The 20,969-nt window shown below is 48.8% G+C and overlaps 1 protein-coding gene across 6 annotated transcripts in view; it reads left to right on the top strand.

The window, feature by feature from the left end:
• LOC105185180 (Down syndrome cell adhesion molecule-like protein Dscam2) overlaps positions 1–20,969 on the top strand; it is a 195,387-nt gene that overhangs the window by 157,219 nt on the left and 17,199 nt on the right. For 4 of the 6 annotated variants that reach the window (XM_025304935.1, XM_025304931.1, XM_025304932.1 and 1 more), the window contains exons 8-12: positions 1,686–1,830; positions 2,646–2,908; positions 9,095–9,256; positions 11,584–11,865; positions 15,822–16,232. In XM_025304935.1, the coding sequence (XP_025160720.1) occupies positions 1,686–1,830; positions 2,646–2,908; positions 9,095–9,256; positions 11,584–11,865; positions 15,822–16,232 (1,263 nt within the window). The remainder of the gene's footprint in view (positions 1–1,685; positions 1,831–2,645; positions 2,909–9,094; positions 9,257–11,583; positions 11,866–15,821; positions 16,233–20,969) is intronic. The other 2 variants (XM_025304934.1, XM_025304936.1) reach the window with 2 other exon arrangements.

Here is a 20,969-nt window from a genome sequence, read left to right as displayed (position 1 = left end):
GATTCAGGTGCGCGCGAGAGCGCGGCGCGTGAAAAGCCGACGTTTCGTCGCGAGCGCAGCAGGCCGCTCTCTCGCGTTCTCCGTGTTGGCTCGGGGGGGATCGCCGAGGTCGTTCTTCCGCTCCTTGAATTTCGCCGAAAGCCGCGAAAAATCCAGCGGCACCCGGGTGCCGCTTTTCATTCATACCGGCTGAATGTTGCGCCCTCGTCGAGTGAGTATTTTCATTCGAAATTGAAGAGTGAGTCCGCTGTGCTCCAGCCTCGCCTGTAACCAATTCGCTCCGATTGCTGTATTCGCTTCTGCGTCTTGACTGTGCCGATTGTCGATTTTCGTCGAGTCTCAAGAAGCTCGACTGGTTGTTGTTGTTAAATGTTCTTAAATACACCTGTCCTTCATCCCGCTCCGCTACTGCTTTCGTCAACCGCCAGCGAATCGATCTTTTTTGTAATACAATTAATTGTACGTAATTTGAAACGAGACGAGAACTATGACTTTGAGTAAATTCTCGATTGTTTCGAATGAGAGATTTTATTTCTGACAAGTTAGCGAGTGAGGTGGAGTTTCTCTCCCGATCCCGTTGAATGTCGCATCTGTCCATCGACTCAAAAGTGCCGACAATTTGAAAAGGGCGAGACTTTGAGATTTATGGTTAATAGGAGTAATCTCGTGATCAGTTTTAGATTTACCGATATAGCCTCTACAATTTATTGGTAGATCTTTGTCTAGCTCGGTCGGGAATCGCGCTTGTTTGGAGATAGTGTTTGCATGGAGAATATACTTGTAGAACAGTCTGAAGAGAAATTCTCTCTCCCTCTCTCTCTCTCTCTCTCTCTCTCTCTCTCTCTCTCTCTCTCTCTCTCTCCCTCTCTCTCTCCGAGAGAGGTAAATTTGAAGAAAATCCCGACTATCGCACGGAGATTTTCCACGAATATTCCCGCGCTGGTTGTGCGAGTTATGCGCGTATATACAGGGTGGATTTAAGCGAGGCGTGCCGCAATTTCGAAATTCCAAATGCAGGTCGCTGCGCACTGATGCGGCTTGCCTTTGTGGTAATATTGTTGGGCAATTCGCCGAGAAGAAAGTGAATGCTTTGCCTGTTATTGTAAAATCATTGCGATTTTTAATCATTCCTACCGGCACTTTGTCAATCGGTGATGCGAGAAGATCGCATCGACGATGGCTTCACTGTTCGATGGAAGCCTAAAAATGTTTTCCAAGCTTCTACAAAGCAGGAGGAAGGAGAGAGACATTTCGCGAGAGAAAAACCCATGTGCGAATAAACTTCAAGCTGTCGTACAATTCGTTATTTTGAACTGCCATCACTGTCGCATTCTAGATTCACAAATTAAGAAGATATCTCAAGCAGCACTTTGACTTGCCTGCATATTTTGCGATTCCGGGGAATTAAACAAATGTACGAAACGTAAGATAAGCAAGAGCCTGCCGAGGAACCGAATGTAATCATTAACTGTTTTAACGATTAAGCGTTTTAACGAATAATAATTACACTTGGTTTCACAGATCAATTGGAGTTAATTCGCTATTTTATCAGCGTAACGGTCAATTTTCTTCATTATCTCAAAGTCTCCATATTTGAGTTCTTTCCTTTCGATCTATTATTCTTCCTCTCTGTTTCTTCCGCGACGTTTCCCTCCCGATAGCAACAAATCTGTCTCACTTTATAGACGCAGCGCCTCAACTGCTGTACAAGTTCATCGAGCAAACGATGCAGCCGGGTCCGTCGGTGTCGTTGAAGTGCATCGCAATGGGCAACCCTACGCCGCACTTCTCCTGGACTCTGGACGGGTTTCCTCTTCCGCAGAACGACAGGTAGGACAAGCAGTTTCCCTCGCTCGGTGTTTCTTCTCGCGAGACGGAGCACGCGCGCGCTCGCGCGCGAGCGACGAGCGCGACACAATCCCGAAACTCGATCTAGCCGGCGCGGCGTTTCGCCGTCTTCTCGCCGATGTGGAAGTTTATGGCACCAAAAATCGGACGAACGACGTACGTGGGATTATTCGCGGTTATTAACCCCGGGGTATTACGCGAGATTGTCGGGAAATCGGTATACGGAGCTTCCATCCGGCGGAGGCGGATCCCGTGAGAGAGCCCGATAGGCCCCCGCGGGCTTCGATTCTCTGAACCAATTGAGAGGAAAATTACCAATCACGGTGTTCAGTCTGGACGTTTTTAAAAGCCGGCCGATTCCGAGCGATGGATTTAACGGACGCCCGTGTAAGTTGAGCATAACCCACGACGGGGTTGTAATTCCGCGTTCCCGCGGTTTCCGCCAGCCGATTATCGCCGGGAGCGGGTCGCGATAAGAATAATTTCGACGCGGCAAGGGGATCTCGCGTCTCGAGGGAGCAAAGGCGGAATTTCGAGGGCGAGAAAAGTGCAACGTGAATGTTTCCTGGGGCTCTTACTCGCGCGTCCCTCCTCCCTCCCCTCTCGCCCCACGTACTAACGTTTAATTCGAATATGAATCACAACGAATAAAGCGACATGGACGCTGGTACGTCGACAATACCGAAGCGCTTCGTAGAGGAAGTTTGGTGAACGTGTTTTCTCGAGAGTCAGCGGGAGAAATCGCGGCTGGCGATCACGGAGAATGGGCTAGCGGAACAGCGGCGATTTGCTTGCAGATTCATGATAGGCCAGTACGTGACGGTGCACGGCGACGTGATCTCCCACGTGAACATAAGCGCTGTGCGCGTGGAGGACGGCGGCGAGTACAGGTGTTCGGCGGTGAACCGCGTCGCGAGAGCGCATCACGCAGCTCGGCTCAATATTTACGGGCTGCCTCATGTACGAGCGATGGGCAACTATGCCGCAGTGGCCGGCGAGACGACCGTCATCAAGTGTCCCGTCGCGGGCTTCCCGATCGCCAGCATCACCTGGGAAAAAGGTTCGCTATCTCGTGTCAATCGGCGGCGCTTTTTGTTTCACCATTCTTGCCTTGTGTAGCTACCTCGTCTCTCGACATTCATCTGAAGAATTTGAAAAAATTGATATTATGTACAAGAGACATGTGCATGTATATTTATTATATTACACAGCACTGTCAAACGCCGTCGTTTGTCCACGTATTCGTTTAAATTAATCGATTTTACAAATTGACGTAATTAACGAACTGAAGGAGAATTTTATACACATTCTTGGCGGTTACGTAGCTACCTCGTCTCTCGACATTCATCTGAAGAATTTGAAAAAATTGATATTATGTACAAGAGACATGTGCATGTATATTTATTATATTACACAGCAATGTCAAACGCCGTTGTTTATCCACGTATTCGTTTAAATTAATCGATTTTACAAATTGACGTAATTAACGAACTGAAGGAGAATTTTATACACATATATGCGCACACGTGCACATATATACATATATTTATATACATATATATATATATTATATATATAGTACATACATACATATAATACTTACTACATACGTATACATAATACTTTTTTCAGTTCGTTAATTACATTAGTTGTACAAATTGACTGATTTAAACGAATGGATGAATGAACAGCAAAGTATTTCATATTATTGCTGTGTAACAAATTTACATCGCGGTTATAATGCGATACATTCGCGCCAACCCTTTAATACTTAATCTTTTTTGCAGCAGCAATAGATGGTTATTAAATTACTATTGATTTGCACTGCTGGTCGAATGAAGAGCTTGATATGTCGCGATACGTTGTTTCTATCCATAAATTTTGGTTTTTTCATTGTTATTTCATTGCGCTTTTTCGACGAGTTTTGCTGTACCCTATGTGATCTCTATCGCAAAATTGAATTATTTGATTCTTTGGTTATCGAGAAATTACGACGCGTCTCGACGTGGAAAATTACATTCCGATAAGCTTGTGGCAACTTTATTCAATTTGTGCGCTTTTGTATATTTTATGTTATCTCATACTTATGCTACAGGAATATATTTGCATTTGCGACGTTGCTTTTTTTTTTATAAAACTCAAGTCAGGTCAAGGTAAAAATCCTCGTGTGGACAGTTTCAAAGGACATAAATTGTTTATTTCACATCGTCATTTTACATATTGCACGTTCGTTATTGCGCTACTTTACGAAATCGATTCGACATAATTCGGCCAAAGTCGCGTGCCTGTAATCAAAATCCTGGCAAAATTTCAAGACATAATTAACCTCCACGATACGGATATTGATTATTGACTTCTCACGCCCTGTGCGTTCTATCCCCGAAAGTCGAAGTACTTCATTAAAGCTTGGAACGCGAGACTGCCATCATCAAGACCGTCAGAGGTTTCGAATACGCACCGGTGATATACGCGCGATGCGCCGTTGCATTATATTCGTCTCAATTTCACCCGCCGGGTTTATATTATCCCGTCCCGATACTTCGATATCTCCATCTTGGCGGAGAAACTCTGGCCGCCGAAAGCCGCGTATCTCAAGCTCGTTTTGCTCTTACCGACTTTCTTCTATTCCCCCTTCCGTGCTTCTTGGCCGATAAAATAACGTCTCTTATCCGCTGTGAGTCGAGATATTGACGTATATAAGTACGGTCTAAACAAGTCGCTCGACATATTGGCCACTACTGTCGTGTACGTGCGAATGACAATACGCGGCCCGGCCGGATTGTTCACGGAACGAACGCGGGCCGACAAAGTCGAGTTAACCCTTTAACGCCTACTGGTAACTATAGTTACCAGAAACGCATTGAAGAATCCATGACTTAGTCAAAAAAGGTGATATTTTCGTTTTTTTACACTGCTATAAAGGTGAATTCTTCGTCTAAAAAATGGTATATAGATTGTATGCAGATTCGATTTAGTCTGTTTTTAGCTCAGTTTTAATGATAACATGTTTTGTTCAAATTCCAAGTAGGCAATAGTCACTGCATTGTTACTGACATCTAGAAGTGCACTATAAATCAATATATTGATATCTGTTATAATTTTATACATTTGGAAGCTTTTTCAGATGCAAAATGTGAAATTCAAAATGGCGAATCCAATATTGTTACGTCCTGGAGGAGGAACGCAACTTGACGCTTGCTTTCACAAGCTCCGACGTACTCGCAAGTCTGCGGTGCAGATCAAGGATCGGAATGACCCCTTTATCTGGCGCGGACGTACGTCGGTGGTCCTTTATTTAGATCAAGGAACTGAATCCTTTTACCTGGGACAGGACCGTGAGCGACAGTTGAGGGAAGGGAGAATTTTTTGTTGAGAATAATTAGTTGGAAAACGTGATTGGCTTACAATTACAGATAACTTGTTTTATTGATGATTAAGCGGAAGTTCACAATGAAATCAAATTTGTAAGATTTTATAATGTGTACGTATACATACGTATGCATAAACAATCGCAGTCTGAGTAAAATTCCGTGTTCGTTATGTCCGATTGAGATCGACAAGATTGGACCACTGACACCGGATTTCACAATTAAGGAGGGATGCCAAGAGGCAAACAAAAAGGCAAGAAAAAGGAAAGGAAAGGAAAAGGGAGAGAAGAAAAGAAGAAAAGTGAAAGGAAAGGGGTCACTCAAGTAAAAGAAAGTGTAAATAACTTACTGCTGGATCTACGCTATTTGTCGGAAATGAAGAGTGTAATAAAGAGTGCTGCGGGTCTGCGAGGGTGGATGACTCAAGTTCTGCGCCAAGAATAGGAAGCTGGTTTCGGCAGGATTGCTCGCAATGATCCAAGAATGCACGAGATCGTTGCACAGAATAATTAACGACTGAAGAAACACTGATCTGTTTAAGCCACTAATAGGCTAGGCTGTTAGGAGAACCCTGAAGGGGTGCTGAAAAGAAGCTTCTGTTCCTGGCTGCGGGTCGGTCGAGTTGGCCTTTTGGCTCTTCTCAAAACGTCAGCTCGGTTGAGAGAGTGGGGTTTTAGGGAATTGTTTCGGAAATCTAATTTTCATGCCCAAATATGGTCATAGGACTGTGCTTCGAATGTTTTTTTTAGAGGTGGGGGTTAAAAATGCGTTGCAGTGTCTTTAAGATAACTTTGTAGGAGATAGGATGCATATGGCAATAAGAGGTTTTCGAGAGTCTTTTGTTTAAAAAAACGTGGCAGCAATCTTAAGAAGGAAATATCGATATTTCTAAGAAGGATGTCGCGATACTGTTATCGTTGACTAAGCGTGTGGGAAACAAGATCGGAGTTGGTTCAAGATTGTTAATATTTCCAGAGCATCGAAACTTCCAGAGATCGCGTCGTGCGGTAACATGCCTGAGCGCATCCAGCCATATAATAAGTAATAATAAATTCAATTTTCCTCATTTATCAAAAAAGCGCTAGAGTGCGCGGAGTCCACAGGACGTAACAATATGATGGACACGAAAATAAAAAAATCAACCTATTTTCGTGAAACCTGGTGACCTACAGTTTTTTATGCGGCGAGAAATGAAGGGACGATTGACTATCTAAATGGTGATCTATAAGTGATATTCTTCTGAAATAGTAAGCTTGACGCTCTGAATGATAAACTTCACTCACAAACATAATAAAGTTTCAGCTGAAAAATGTCAAGCTGACTGTCAGAGTTACGTCGTATAGATTACCCTTCATTTTTCTCTGTATAGGTTGTTCATTTCGTATATGCTTTTAGGATCCAAGTGATATTTACCAATAAACAAAAAACGAACGATAAAAAGAACCAAACTAACGAAACCAACGAACGAAAAGCGGAAACTTCATATACTCATTTATTTAGAAGGTAGTTTTTCGTAGATATAAAATTCTGATATTTTTTTTTGATTGTCACTTCAAAAAAACTCAAATTTTATTCTTAAAACACTTATAAAAAAAAAGATCGGGCGTTAAAGAGTTAAAGAGGCCCGCTTTGTCGCGCGGTTCCACGCGCGCGGTCCAAACGCATTTCGATAACTCCGTCTCTCTTCTTACCTCGAGAACTTACCGCTTTCTCACCGCCGACAATTGCTGCTTTTTCGTTTAGCCGTGAACTGCCGAGCCTCGTTGCTCTCGATCGAGCTCGCACTCGAACTTGCGGAGTGCGAAATTGCGATGAATATCGCGCAGCAGCACGCCGCGCGATTACCTCGCGGTTTTATCGGGTGAATCGCAAACGCGGTCTCGCGGTTCCAACTTTGACCCTTTGAGTGCGGAGTGCTTTTGAGCCGGAGCCTCTCGACGGACGGTCACTGTGCACACGCGGAGTACTTTTCGGTAAAATATGCTTTTGTTTTCTCGAACGCAAATATAAATTTGCGAGATGCGGGATCTGATAATTTTCACCGAAAGCTCGTAAGCGTTCGCAGCGCTCCGATGGCTTAACTTAGTTTATCTCCGCTCTTTAACGCGTTGCCTTGTATTTGTTCAATCAAGAGGCTGGCCAGCGGAATTTAACGACTACGGAAATGAAAATTCAACTCGGGACGTCGCGAAGGATACGTAAATGAGTTAACAGCCGCGCCTTAGGCCCCGCGTCTTAGGCCACCGGAAAAGTCACGCCACGCCGTGGAATTTCCCTCGTCCTCGCGGAACGTCTCTCTCGAGGCAAGCGAGCGAGCGAACGGCATTCCTGCAAGCTTCTTCCGAGCTTTTCCCGGCCTTCCAGCGCCCCTCGACAAAGAAGAGCGACGAGCAATACCGAGAGGGTGGAGGAACCCTTTTATTTCGACCGAGGTCGCGGTCGTCCCGAGGCGACGAACTTCCAGCGTTCCTCCTCGTAATGATGAACTCGACTTCGCGAAACTTTCGAACGATCGCTGCACCAACTTTCCGCCCCAACCTCCGTCGTCGGCGTCGCGACGACGCGCGACCACCCACGGCCGTTTGGCCCATTAAACACTACGGACACAATGCTTTTTAAGGACTCACGAAAATATCCGGCAGTCGGGGAAGATTTATCGATTCGCCGTACAACTTGGCCACCTGAAATATATCCGTGGCTTTCAAAGATATAGGAAAATGTCGAATAATGCAACGTGAAATAGCGCGTTCCAATTGGGAGGAGAGGCACGATTAAATCGGAATTGATATTTTGGTTTCGCGTTACATCCGCAAATGTCGAAATCGAAGGATCGACAATTAGTCGAAATATAATCACGAATTATTGTCGCGCTTTGATGTTGCAAATAAGCCGCATATTCTCCACTCCTTCCTGGCAGTTTACAAAAATATCATCTAAAAATATAAATAATCTAATACGGTTTTAATACGGTAAGTGGCTAAATAAAATAACAAATTTCTCATCGTTTCTGCTATTTTCTTTTCTTTCCCTGTGTTTGTTGGGAATTCAATAAGAGCGAAAAATAAGGATTAGCGCTATCAATACACTTTAAATCTTCGAGAGAGAGAGAGAGAGAGAGAGAGAGAGAGAGAGAGAGAGGGGGAGAGAGAGAGAGAGAGAGACGTCCGAAGCGTTCTTATCAAGACGATGTCGTAAGTATTCGGGTGGAAATTCTCTAGCTCGATGTGAAAAATTTCGATTCAGGTATAATTATTTACCAGGTGCGTTTACACCTGCCGATTCACCTATAGAACACGCCTATACGCCGCGGCGATTTCGCTCTGACAATTTCAAAGTCGGTTGCGGGCTATGAAAGCGGATTGAACAGGCGATTGCACCGTGACGTCGCCAATGTGGCGCGAAATCAGTGGAAAACCACATTTCCGCAGCGCCACGGTCGCGCGAATCGCGCCACGCACGCGGCGCAAAGCAAATGCATAATTTAAATCGAAGCGTCCTGTTTTCGTAAGCTACGATTTCCATATTCAATTGGAATCTGCGCTTCTTCGCCGAGGCGAGAAGCGATACTCTTGCAAAATCGCTTGGCAAGCGACGTCGTGTGCGAAGCTCTCTTGACAAAAATTTCATACGTCTGAAATTTTGCAAAATTATGTCAACTGTATGATATAATAAATTGATTGAGAGACTGTGCGATATACTAACGCTCGGACGTTAACGTCGCAGTGACACGCGACATAAAAGTATTTTGTTAAACTGTTGTCGACTCGTTATATTCGCCAGCGCTCCGACTGATCCGGCGGAAATTTGAAAGCTCGTCGATATTTTCATTCTTCGGATGGCTGTCACGACGTTTGAGACGATGCATTTTCTCCTCGCAGATGGTCAAATATTGCCGACCAGTCGACGTCAGGAGGTATCTCAGAACGGCACGCTGGTGCTGCATCGCGTCGACAGCAGCACCGATCGCGGCGCGTACACGTGCACCGCGAAGAACAAGCAAGGTCGCTCCGACTCGCAGACAATTCACATAGAAGTCAAAGGTAAAGTCTCTCGCTCCTGCACGTTTGTTCGTTTCTCCCTTTCTATCGCCGCACACGCCCGTACACGCCGATTTTATCCGTTTAAATTGGAACAACAGTGTCCTGCGAGCGACGTCGATCCGTTCTATCGGGATTTCCCGCGGTCCACACGCGGGGCCGCAAAGTCGCGCACGGCAACGGTCGTAATCGCGACGAAGGCTTTCACGATGAAAAGCCCAGGACGTCGAGTCGACTTATCGGAAGAAATCGCTCGATACATCACACCCCGCACGCGCCCGGACTCGCCGTTAAATCCGAAAGCCGCGAAGCTCCGATTTTTTATGAAGCTCTTAACGCTCGAACCTCGAACCCGCGAACCGCGAGGGAAATATAACCGCGACTTATGAAACAGCGAGATGATCGCTTTGTATCCAACGTCAAAATTTAGAAGTCGCGCGGAACAAGATACGTCGAGTTCGGATAAGCGTTTGATAAAAGAGCTCGGATACGCACCGAGATGAAATACGGTGCGGACGCATCTTTCTTTTCTTTGAGAGACCGTTTTGATGGTATATCAGAATTTTAAATTGATAGCTACGTGCGGAATAGAGCGAGCATTTTATCGAATGTAGATTTTTATTTCGAAGCACGACAATTTCCCCCTGCCTTTCTTCCTCTGTCTCTCCCTCCCTCTCTCTCTCTCTCTCTCTCTCTCTCTCTCTCTCTCTCTCTCTCTCTCTCATTCCTCTTTCTCCCTTTTCCGCTCGCTCGATACGCGTCACCCCGCCGATCATCGCAGGGAAATTTGTAGCGCTTCGCGCGTGTAATAGTGGTGAGTCGCCGCGTGGTAGTACAATAGGAGTAGGACGGAAGTACCTCAAGTGCGCGTTATTTCCGAGATCGAACGGGATTCTTCTGCCTCCTCCTCGTATGACGGAGTGCGCACGGAGGGGAGCTTTCTTTATGATTTAAAAAGAAATCCCGGCCGCTTCGTTTCTACCGTTTTCGCGCACGTGGATGCCTCTCCCCGTTCGACTTCCGTAAGACTTCCCCCTCGAAGCGAGGTATTTCGGGAGATAAATCACTTTTCGCGAGGACTTCCGTGCGCGTTTATTCGTATTGTCTATGAAATACGCGTGTCTGTAAATTTATCGCCGTCGCGGTGCGTTTAGCGGAAGCTACAAGCGCGATTGTCGTTGGGTTAGTAAGTAACCTGCCTACAAAGACGCATTCGCTCCCTCGGGTTTTGTTGAATTCGTGTGACAATTGAGACGAGATATTGCTGAGGAGATTCGGCATTGTAAGTCTCTGGTCTCATTTTAAAGGGACTCACGAAGATCGGATATCTCTCTTTTTCTACCGCGACGGCAATAAAAGATACAATTCGGATTTGAATCTTTCACTCGTCTTCATCTCGTCTCGGGGAGACTGTTGTTCCATCGAGTAAGGGTTGATCTGGTATCTTAAGTATTTATTATTTATATAAATACTTATTTATATAAATATTTATTATTCGCTAAATTCGTAAATATTTTCGCGAGGAAACAGATGCGCAGATATACCGCTTGCGGATCGGTTATGTTATCTTGACATCTCCTCTTGGACTAATGACCATTTTAGATGCATGATTTTTACGCTGCGATCATCACGTCGAGCAAAACACGCAGGTAGGATATGTGATGAAATGTGTTTGCGAGGATTACCGAGAATGTCGGATCACACAGTCTTGTGAGCTTCGCTCATGCACACCGGTGACCAATATCCTTTGAGTCGAGAGGACATCGAGCTGCTAAAGCCATTCGCGCAGCACGCATGTCTGTGCGCACACTTACGTGTGTAGATTTTTTAATATTCCACGAACGATATATATATTCCATAACCATGTTGAACCTCGCGTGACAAATGCCGTAAGTCATGCGGCGTAAACACGCTGCCCGGATCTTTTTGCCGGAGAATGATTTCCAAGCGAGAAACGAAGGACAACTCACGAGCGAAAGAATCAATGCTACCCTACGACTTGGAGCTGGTCCAGTGTGCAACGTTCTCCGACCAGCATGCGGCACATGCGGTAGCATCGCTTCTTCCGCTTGCACGGCGCGTCGGAATATTACATAAACAATTGTCCGTTCACTCGCAGCCGCAAATACACGTGAAAGGAACATTTCGCAGGTTCTTACTCCTCTCGATTCAATCGCTCCTTTCGGCACGACGCGACGCGACGCTAGACACCTCGACCATGCCGACGTCGACAAAAACGACGACGACGACGACGACGACAAGGACGACAAGGACGACGACGCACGTCGTCGCCACCTGAAAATAAAGCTAGTGCTTCCTGTAATTTGCAGTACCACCTAAGATCGATCCGTTTAGCTTTCCCGCCAATATCCAGGCGGGCGCGCGGGTGCACGTGACCTGCGCGGTCAGCGAGGGCGATTCACCCCTGAAGATCACCTGGCTGAAGGATGGCAGGCCGTTGAAGCCGCGGGAAGCCACCACTCATCATATCGGCGAGTTTGATCTCGCGTTGAGGATACAGAGCGCGTCTACCGCGCATAACGGCAACTATACTTGCGTGGCGAGCAACGATGCCGCCAAAACGTCCCGCACGGCGTCCCTGTTGGTCCATGGTACGCAGTAACCGGTGTCCAGAGACCGGAAACCCTCCCCCGATATCTCACAAACCTCGAAGCCACCCGAACATCCGTCCCTTACAATGAAGAGCGAAAGCGATCGCGACTCTCGCCTTTCGCCGGATTTTTCCTCTTTTCATTTCGACTTCTCTCGTGCGACGGAAAAGATCTTTTCGTCGCGCGCGCGGTCGCCTCATTTCGGCTCATTGTCCCTCGTCGAGCTGACGACTTCGTTGCACTCCGCGGAGATCAGCCCGCGTTTGATCTCGTCGTGTGCGATCCCAAGAATTTCCCCCGCGCAAACTATCGCTGCGCGGATTTCTCGAGTCGAGTTTCCATGCTCGAGCGAGCACTTTTGTTTTGTTTCCTCAGTGGACGCACAGCGCGCGTCGTCGCGTCGGTTCTTCCGTGTCCGGAATTGATTTCGCTGAAAGCTCTCTCCTCGCCGCGCTCTTGACGCGCGGTTACGTGCGTCCCTGTTGCCGGCCGTTCGCGAATGCCGAAGCGTGGCGGGGAAAAATGAGGGGAAAACGCGATAGTCGCTATTAATCGACGAGCGACACACTTCAATCGCGGCCACTTGGCCGCGCGAATTCGCGCGCACGAAGGGATATCGTGACGAATCGTTCCGCGATAGAGAGAAGTGAGAAGTGAAAATGCGCCACAGAGAGTTCCCCTGAAAATCGGGAATTCGATCTTTTTTTTTCCTTCTACTCTACCCTCTTTTTTCGAGCGTGAAAAAACGACGAGTTTCGATCAAACGTGATTCGACGCGATGAAAAGTAAAAAAGCGAGAAGCTTCATCAAAGATAACACAATCGATAATCCCCTGCGCGATTATATCGAGAGAGAGAGAGAGAGAGAGAGAGTGAGCCGCTGTGTTCTATTATAAAGGAAGCAAAAATAGCGGCGAGATATTTATCACTCAAAGGCTGCAAAATAAGGGACGGCCTGTGCACACATCCGTAGTCGTCGATGGGCGATGTGTATTACAACCCTTGTCGACGAGACATCATCCCCCCGTCGCCTGTCCGCGTTTACATTTCTCCACCGCCATGAGAGGTTGGCGTGTGTGCATTAAAAGCGCTTCTTTCGACGAGCAAATCGCTGCGAGCGAAACGACGAACAGAGTTCCCGCCGACGACGCGGACGAACGAGCCGCCCAAGGGTGATTTCCGCGTTTCGTCGACGACGAGCAAAGAACAGACGGGGAGCGGGGAGGAACGGACAGATCGTCCCTCCTCGCTCTTCCCTTTTTTCTCCGTCTCTTATGCGCGTGTTTTATTTACTTGTACCCTTGGCACGTGCGCGATGAAATTAAGCCACGCGCGTTCACGCTGCTGAGCGCGCGCCGCGTGACGATAGAAAAAATTACTCCCTTTTTTCTGCTCCCCGCTCGGGACAATTCCACCTTCATTTCTAATTTCCGTAAGAGACATGGGATGCGTGTGTTTATGTGAATCGCAGCAAAAAGCTTCATCTGCTCCACGATGAATTCGCCGTGAAATTACCTCGAGCGAAAGCTCCACTCGAGGCGGACTCTTCTTAACGCGTTCGGAAGTAAATGCCTGTGTATAAAAATAACTGTGTTGTGAATGAAAAATAACGAGAATGAGCATAGAGTGATGCCGATCCAGACGAGAATATTACCGTCTCGCAGAACGAATCTCGATAACTCCAGCCATTAAATAAATTCCGCATTTCGTCTACTTACTTACAGTTTCTCTCTGGCGCCTGATATTCAAGCGCCGAGACAATATGTCGAAAATATTTCAATTCGACTCGTTCAAAGTCGCTCACTCGTGAGTTCAATCCAGAAGGACGCGACCGCGAGGGTTAACTCGGCGTGTTCGCGCAATCGATAACGCTGCTCGCCAATTAAGGACGTCGACCGCCAAATTATCTTCCCCGAGCGGCGGAGAAACTCGCGCGTCGCGCTACTTCCCGAAACTATGCTACGAAATTTATCAACGTGACAGCGAGAGCTTCTTTGTTACTTCGTCGCTGCCGCCGCCGCCGCCGCCGCCGCCGTCATCGTCACCATCGTCGTAGCATCTCCACCCCGTCTCCTACACCATCACTTTGTACTACCCTCTACATATATAGGGAACATTTACACACACACACACATGTATATATGTATATATATATATATATATAATATGTGTGTTGCGTGTGTATATATATATACATGGTGTACATAGTACGTCGCCGTGTACATATAGACGCGCGACAGACCTCTTTGGGCATTACTCACGTTACGTTGCGCTATCTAGTTCCCTACCGCGCGGTTCCTCAATTATTCTCAAACAAGCGCTGCGTTCTGTTCTAATACCCCCGGGGCTCTACTCCGGATACATCCTGTATACGTATCACACGGTGCAACGAGGCAGGTTATTATTGTCGTTCCGCGGCATTACGCGCGTCGCGACATACGTAGCCGCGTACGTAGCCTGGGCGCGCGTACTTTCTCTCTCTCTCTCTCTCTCTCTCTCTCTCTCTCTCTCTCTCTCTCTCTCTCTCTCTCTCTCTCCCCCTCTCTCCTCGAAAAGTCGACAACCGGGCGATGAAGCGGGAGATCCTCCCTCTCCGCTTGATTGTTTTCGCCGCTCGCATATTTCGCGAAATATGCCGGCGTCGAAACACTCACCGGAGAGAGACGGCGAGAGAGAGAGAGAGAGAGAGAGAGAGAGAGAGAGAGAGAGAGGAGAGGCGCGTGAAACGGCACGACGTTTACGACGCCATCGCGGGGCCGTAATCCTTTCGTCGTTCGTGATGCGGAGAGACATCGGACGGGGTTGTTCGCGATTTGCGACGCGCACGGTGATTCTGGATGGAGCGATAATAAAAAGAGAAAAAAAAAGAATCAGGAGAAGTTGCCGTGGCGTTACGAAAGATTCGTGGAAACGCTTAATAAACGGGGAACGTACGGCCAGACGTTCGCGTAATGGATATCGTCGGTACCGGCCGCCATAAGTCGAGAATTGCCTGCGAGCGCCGTTTGACGGCAACGGCGCTCGACGTGAACGGAATAACATTGCTGCGAGCGCTTTGTTTCTCTCAACTCCGTCTTTCTTTTTAATTCAATGTTACTTTTTTTCCAATACAAACACACCTACGCGACTACAACACTACAGAAACGCCGACATGTACATACATACGGGAGAGCGGCGACTCGACGGAGTCATGCCGAAGCGCCGAGGTGTGCACACTCGACTGGCTAATGGCCGATGCTGCATTTCCGCCTGCGATTACAAAGTAACCGGCGTCCCTCGACGGCCTCTCGAATGCAAAAACAGCGTCAACGACAACTGCTCCTCGCGCGCGCGCGCGCGCATATACGACGAGACTGAAAAATCTCTCCCGGGGGGATCCGCTGAGCCGCCGAGACTCGGACTTCTCAAGCCAAACATCCGGTCGGAACTCGCCGGCGGATCCCGCCGTCCGTTGTTAACCGGCCTCAGCGAACTACCCTCGGAGAATCAAACTACTATCGCAACAATTTCGCTCGACTCGCTGTTTCTCCGACGCGCGCTTCACCAACGGTGCGGTCTGTTCTCGGGGTCGGTGAACGCCGGCGGACAAGTTTTATCCGCGGCGCGCGCGGCAGGACTCGCGTCCTGCCGTGTTCTCTCGCTTCTACCAATTACCTACTTCCGCGAGCTGACTCTCGCGATCCTCCTCCACGCGAGCAAGCCGCAATGTGTCGAAAATCTAGCTGCGGAAAAGTCCTCCCTCCAGCAGTTTAGGCGACGCCAGCTCACCGACTCAGGTCAGAAGGTGCGGAGGAAGCTGCGCGCGACAAGATTCTCTCGAGCGGCTTCACGAAGCGGGGCTGAACCGCCGCGCCGGACCGATCATCGCCAAGGCCACACACACGTATACGTACGCGCATACACACATATACACCACTCACACTCACAGTCACCTGTTTCTCTCTCTTTTTTGTGCAGTTCCACCCACGATAGCTCCCTTTAGCTTTAAGAAGGACCTGTCGGAGGGCCTGCGGGCCCAGGTGACCTGCATGGTCGAGAAGGGCGATCCGCCGTTCACGATCGTCTGGTCGAAGGACGGCGAACCGATTTCCGCCCCTGGCACGGCGGCCGCCGCCTTCGGCTCCGCTGCCGTCGCCGCCGCCGTCGCCGCCGCCGCCGCCGCCGCCGCCGCCGTCGCCGCCGCCGCTGCGGCCGTTAACGATCCCCGACACTCGCAGACACCACCTGGGCTGCGCGTAACCAACATTGACGCCCATTCCAGCGCCATAGTTATCGAGCGCGTCACCGCCGCGCACACCGGCAACTATACTTGCCTGGCACGCAATTCGGTGGCCGAGGTCCTCTGGACGGCCGAGTTGATCGTTCGTGGTAAAGTAGAGAGCCAGCTAGCGCGGATCGCACCGAGTTTGTGTGTCTCGTTTCTTTTTCTTCTGTCTCTCTCTCTCTCTCTCTCTCTCTCTCTCTCTCTTTCTCTCTTTCACACGTCACTGTCTTGCACCTGGCAGCGCACCATTGTCTTTGCGACGGTATAGTGACGGCGGGCGATGATGGGGTCGCAGGGTGGTCGCGGATTGGATCTTTGTTTCCGACATGGATTCTGTGTGATCAAGGAGAATGCTCGGCCGAAACACTCGCTCGAATTTCGATAAATCAAATCGGTTTCAGGCCTCTAAGGGAGACTCGTGAGAGCTGAAAATTCGAGCACGTGAAACGTGCCGCCGGCTGTTTAAAGTTTGACAAAGTTCGTCCGCGTCGTTGACGGACACCGGGGGGCGGGGGAGGGGGAGGGGGGGGCGGACAAAAATCGTAATAATAACTTCGAACTATATCTTCCGATTGTGCAGAGCCTGTTATGTGTCGAGCCGCGATATTCGAGTATAACTTTCTTCCGCGAGAGACGTGCGCAAGAGTCGACGCTAATCGACGATGACGACGAAGCTACAGAGCTGGGGGGCTCTGCCGGGGGCTCTGTCGGGGAATTGCGAAAGCTGGGAGAGGCATGATTTAGATAAATCGCGGCGATAGAAAGCGATATTAATTTCCTGACGATCAGCGGACGAGGGTAGCCGCGATGTAAAAATGGAGCGTTTTCAATTTAAATGCCGAGTCACCCTTCGATCCCATTCACCCGTGGCCGCTGTATCGCCGTCACGTAAGCGCAGCCGCAGCCGCAGCCGCAGCCGCAGCAGCAGCAGCAGCAGCCACCGCAGCCGTTTGTCGGAAAGTAGCATGATGCGAGTCACACTAGGGCTGCGGGCGACGCTTGGATTTTGTAGCCGAGCGGATATCCGGGTATCGACGAGGACGTCGATCGTGTTGGTTCCGCGCGCTCGCGCGCGCGCGCGAAATTCGAACGTGCCGGGGCGCGGTGCGGTGCGGTGCGGTCTCTCCGTAGCTTTGTGCGCGCGAAAGTAATATCCGTCCTCTCGCCGTGAGTTATGGCACACACGCCGTTAAGCGGGCGCCCTCGCGCGCGTTATTGTTGGGGCCGCGTGCGGCTGATAATCGCGCCGCAAAAATTGCCCGCCGAATCCGAGCGAGCGGATCGCGCCTCTCGCGCGCCGACCGACGCTCGGCCGCTTCGCCCGCGGTGTAATAATCGCGATCTAATTAGCCGATATACCGCGCGGTGTAATTAACCGGAACGACGCGGGACGTCGCGTGGGAAATGGAGCGGATAAAGTTGCATCGAGACTCGGGCCGGGAGCGAGGTGATTATTAAATTACGACGACTCGACGCGCGACGTCAAGAGGTGGAGAGAAATCACCGTTGGAACTTCGATAGATACAGTGCGCGTTAGCGCACGGCGCTACGGCTAACGTTAAATTACCCCGATGTTTCGTCCGTTTCAGTTACGCCTTCAGGAGCTTCGCTCTTGCACGAATAACGCACGGCGCATTCGGCAATTTTTCCCAACGTTACGACAGTATCCTCGATCTTCCGCTATCTCTGGACTCGCAACGACCAAGATTTCCCCGCGGCGGTATTCTTCGCGAGACTCGCTCGTTAAGTTTGCAAAAGTCGCGACCGGGATTTTTTCGCGCGCGCGCGTATACACGCGAGATGGGCGCAACAATTCGCCGTCCGGGTAAACGCAGGCAGCTCTAGAGACGATACTTTTTTTCGAGACGATACGCGCGAAATGACGCAGCAGCAGCAGCAACAGCAGCAGCAGCAGCAGCAGCAGCAGCAGCAGCAGCAGCAGCAGCCGTCGCCCAGCCAGCAACCCGTCGCACCAACGCACTTGAGCACAGCATAATATAGCGTTTCACCCCCACGGTCACCGTACATTTTCTATCTAGATATGTATCCAACACGAGCGCACCGTCCAACTCGCACCTCTCTCTGCCCCTTGTCGCGATAATTAAGTACTGCGATCGCACATTCGCCTCGGACGCATTAATTCCGCGGGTGTCTAACGCAGTGGCACCCAACCCATCGACGGCCAGGACTTGGTGAGAAAAACGCGGCGAGGATAACGACGCTCTCCTCTCTCGATGGAAATTTACGTCTCGACAGTGTTCGCGTAACAGTCACTCGTCAAATCACACAGAGATCTACGACTCGAACATGCCGATTGGCGTCGCGTTGGGGGCCACTGATGTAGGAAACGAGACACGATATATGTGTGAGGTACAGAATATGCAAAATATGTGGAACGAGAAGTGAAGTATCATAAATCGAGAATAATAATTGCGAATCGATATGAGAGACGGACGGACTGACGGTTATCAGAGCGCAACTTTGACATTGCTACGTGAGATCACGCAAAGAAATCACGCGTAGGGAGCTTGTAAAAATTTATTAAATTCATTATTATTTGATTTCTTGATTCACGTTTTTTTTTTGTCGATAATAATGGGAGACGGTAGACGCCACGTTTGATCCACTGTGTCCGTCATCGATATTCACCACTTGGTGACTCACCTTTTAAATGGTAACTATCTGACTTTGCATCTCTGAAATGATTTATCATTATTATTGACTTTATTATTATTATTATTATTATCGACTGACTCAAACTCTTTCATTAATCTTTCGTCGTTGCTAAACATCGTGTCTCGTTCCGAACGACGAAGCAGGGAACGAAAGTCGAGCGGGCAACTCGCGACCGATACGAGGTCCGCGCGTTTGTCATATTCGATACGATCGCAGTAACGTAGAATGAAGGATGTATTGCATGCGAGGGCCAACACAGGCACTTTACGAAATTCGGCTTCGCATATAGTACCACTCCGTCTTGAGCCAGCGAGTTACACGAGCCAGCAGCAGCAGCAGCAGCAGCAGCAGCAGCAACAGCAACAGCAGCAGCAGCAACAGCAGCAGCAGCAGCAGCAGCAGCAGCAGCAGCAATCTTGTAGTTCAATTTGGAGCACCGAGTCACGTTCACTTCACCCAGCACACGCATATCTGCACTGACACGTTTTTCAGTTATTTTTCTCTCTTATTTGGTCTCGAGCGCCACTAATCCCTTGGCACCGGCTCCCTATTGCGACGTTCCCTCCTCGTTTCGTTTCTTTCTTCCGTCTACACTTTCTTTTTTTCCTTCACCCTGCGTCACGAGAATTCGTATGCCACCTATCTAGTCCGCCTCGCACCGAGAAGAATCAGCCTCGCTTGATCCGAACGTTTGCCAGCAAAGAAAGGCGATGATTAACGCGGTCATTATTCGTTCGCAAAATCACTCGAGCCATACCGAAGGGAACGAAAGGATCGAAGGGACGTAAACTTGCTCGTAGGCCGGGGCGATAAATTCGTATCTTTGTTATTCTCGGGGACAGAACTGGCCTAATTGTCTTAGCGATGTAAAAATTAATAGCTGGTTCATCTCAATTCTACGACGCTTTACCATTAATCGCACACGCGGGCTTTTCAGCACGAGAAATAATCCAATTCTATTTACGCGACTAAACTTTTTCTACAACTGCACGGCATACACACAGGTGTGTTCTTCGTCCGTTCGAACCTTCATTATTATTAATCACGATCGGGCAATAATTCGCTCGCAAATGCATAAATACACGGCGCATTATGCAAATGATTGCGCGAATAATTCGATGCACAAACGTTCGGCGGCGGGGCGCGCATTTTGCGCACTGTGTATATTTGTACGCAACAATTGATCGTGCACATTTGTGTATGGTATTGGGCCGAAATGCTCGCACAGCACCGATTTATCGTATCGCTCTGTTCTCTGTGGTTATCGCGGTGTTTATCGTCGATATTATTTCACCGTTTGTCGCCACTGGAAAAAAAAGATCCCCCACCGCGCGCATTTGGCACCGTTTTTTTTCTCTGCACTCTTTTCTCCCTCTGTTCTCCCGTTCCTTTGTCTTTTCCTCTCTCTCTCTCCCTCTCTCTCTCTCTCTCTCTCTCTCTCTCTCTCTTTCTCACTTCCTCTCTGCCCCTGTCTCTCGGTGTGTCCATTCTTTTTCCTGCCGACAATGTCCACGAGACAAAGAAAGAGACAGACGGCAAGAGAAAGAGTGAAGGAGAAAGAGAGAGAGAGAGAGAGAGAGAGAGAGAGGGGAGCAATTCGCCAATGCATTTGGCGGACAGTCCGTAATTTTTATCAGCGAAAGTTTCGCGCCGTTTATCCGCAATCCCGAGAGGGCACTACTCCAGCTCTCTCCCTCGCGCGCACCTTCAAATCCTATTTTTCTTTACTTTCGCGGCTGAAGTAGGAAGTTGCAGTAGGCCAATCCTCTTCCCGGAAACTTTTCGCTCTTGCCTCGGCGCAATAAGCTTAGATAGAGAAACGCGCGACAGGGTCCGGCAGAGCGTCTCCGCGCTCCAAGTTCTGATAAGACGCGATCTTGTCAAGATCCGTTACGTTAATGCTAATTTCTCGGCTCAATTATTCGATCGAGCATCAATTTCCGCCAATCTACTGTCGACATCACCCGTCGACGAAAATTCACCCAGAGACCAGCTTCCTAATTATGACGATTACAAAAGATAATTGACTGAGCGTCTGGAACTAAAATGGTTCTGAGCCCTGATCAAACGAAGCAATTTTATAATGCAATTTTATAATCCTCGAAGCATCAGACTCTGTCACTCTAGTGGAAACGGAAAGCTGTTGTCTCTGTATCGACCGAATT

The sequence above is a fragment of the Harpegnathos saltator genome, unplaced genomic scaffold (assembly GCF_003227715.2).
Source record: "Harpegnathos saltator strain DR-91 unplaced genomic scaffold, Hsal_v8.6 scaffold659, whole genome shotgun sequence".
Classification (NCBI taxonomy): domain Eukaryota; kingdom Metazoa; phylum Arthropoda; class Insecta; order Hymenoptera; family Formicidae; genus Harpegnathos; species Harpegnathos saltator.
This window is presented reverse-complemented; position numbering and strand designations above follow the sequence as displayed.